The following is a 1289-nucleotide window of genomic DNA, read 5'->3' on the forward strand; positions in this document are numbered from 1 at the left end:
AAAAAAAAAAAAAAAAAAAATAAGAAGAAAAAAAAAACAATCACTTACACACACGTACGTAGGTAGCCATGCACGCATGCACGAATCATCGAATTTCTTTCGAAATATAAAATCAAACGTTTACGAAATTCAATAAAAAAAAATAAAAAAATAAAAAAAAGCAGAAAGAAAGAAAGAAAAAAGAAAAAGAAAAAGAACTCACGTTGCTGGTTGTTCGCTGTCGCTGTTAATGAAATCCTCCAACTGCGAAAAGTCAAAGGCTTCGTTGTCAATTCCTCCAACGAAGTCGCCTCGACCTAAAAAATAAAAGAAAAAAAGAAACAACAAATCAAAAATTCGTACTTCGTATTAGGTAATATATAATGGAATTGCAGGTCATGTGTTTTACGTGAAGTATTGAAGAATTTCTTGTTCATGTCGTTGACTCTTAATGTTTTAAACCGTATTAAATTTACGCATAAAATTATCAACGAGATTTACTTATTTCTATCTTATTATCGGCTTAAAAGGAACTTGACTTTTTATTATAAAACAATTTTGTTTCCAGAAAACTTCGCAGAATTCTACTTTTACTTTATTATCTTGGACATTCGTCTGTTCCTTCTTCTTTTTTTGTTTTTTTTTTTTTTTTTTTACAAATTAAAATTTACATAGTTATTGCAATTTATAATCGAATATGATCGAAGTAAAATATAATAAAGGTGTAATAAAATCTGAAGTTCATAATTTTTGTCGTATTAGAAAAGAACAATGTGATATTACAAAAATGAGGATGCAGTTGAATGATAAGAATAACATTCGTGTTAACGAGAAAACGCGAGACGCGATATATTTTCTTAAAAATATTTTAACAAGAATCGATTGATTGCCTTATTAATCGATTTTCGACAACACAATCGAGAAAGCGTCGAGTATACGTAAAACCATGTTGTCTATCGTTCTGATAATTCGTTCGAGACTAAACAGATTCTAGAGAAATATAAAGTTATACAGTCTTGGTGTAAGAAACAAAACGAGAAAGTAGAAAGAGAGAAAGAGAGAGAGAGAGAGAGAGAGAGAGAGAGAGAGAGAGAGAGATTTATTGGTTCGAAGAGAAGTGATTTCTCGGGTTATTGAGTTTCAAAGACGATATCATGCTCGAGTGAACAGTACAGTGTTGATACTTGCGGAATACTGATTTTCTTTCGACAATAAATTCAGAATAGAGTTTTAAGGAATTTTAGATTCAGTAATACAGTTCAGAACGTGCCAAATGTTGTTAGGTGAATTTTTTCTTTTTTTTTTTTTTT

The 1289-nt window shown here is 29.9% G+C and overlaps 1 protein-coding gene across 10 annotated transcripts in view; it reads right to left on the bottom strand.

Annotated features, from left to right (window-relative positions):
• Positions 1 to 1289, bottom strand: part of LOC122634751 (myelin regulatory factor-like protein) — a 34633-nt gene that overhangs the window by 9320 nt on the left and 24024 nt on the right. For all 10 annotated transcript variants that reach the window (XM_043824014.1, XM_043824016.1, XM_043824013.1 and 7 more), the window contains exon 2: positions 203 to 296. In XM_043824014.1, coding sequence (XP_043679949.1) covers positions 203 to 296 — 94 coding nt within the window. The remainder of the gene's footprint in view (positions 1 to 202; positions 297 to 1289) is intronic.

Source organism: Vespula pensylvanica, chromosome 15 (assembly GCF_014466175.1).
Source record: "Vespula pensylvanica isolate Volc-1 chromosome 15, ASM1446617v1, whole genome shotgun sequence".
Taxonomy (NCBI): Eukaryota; Metazoa; Arthropoda; class Insecta; order Hymenoptera; family Vespidae; genus Vespula; species Vespula pensylvanica.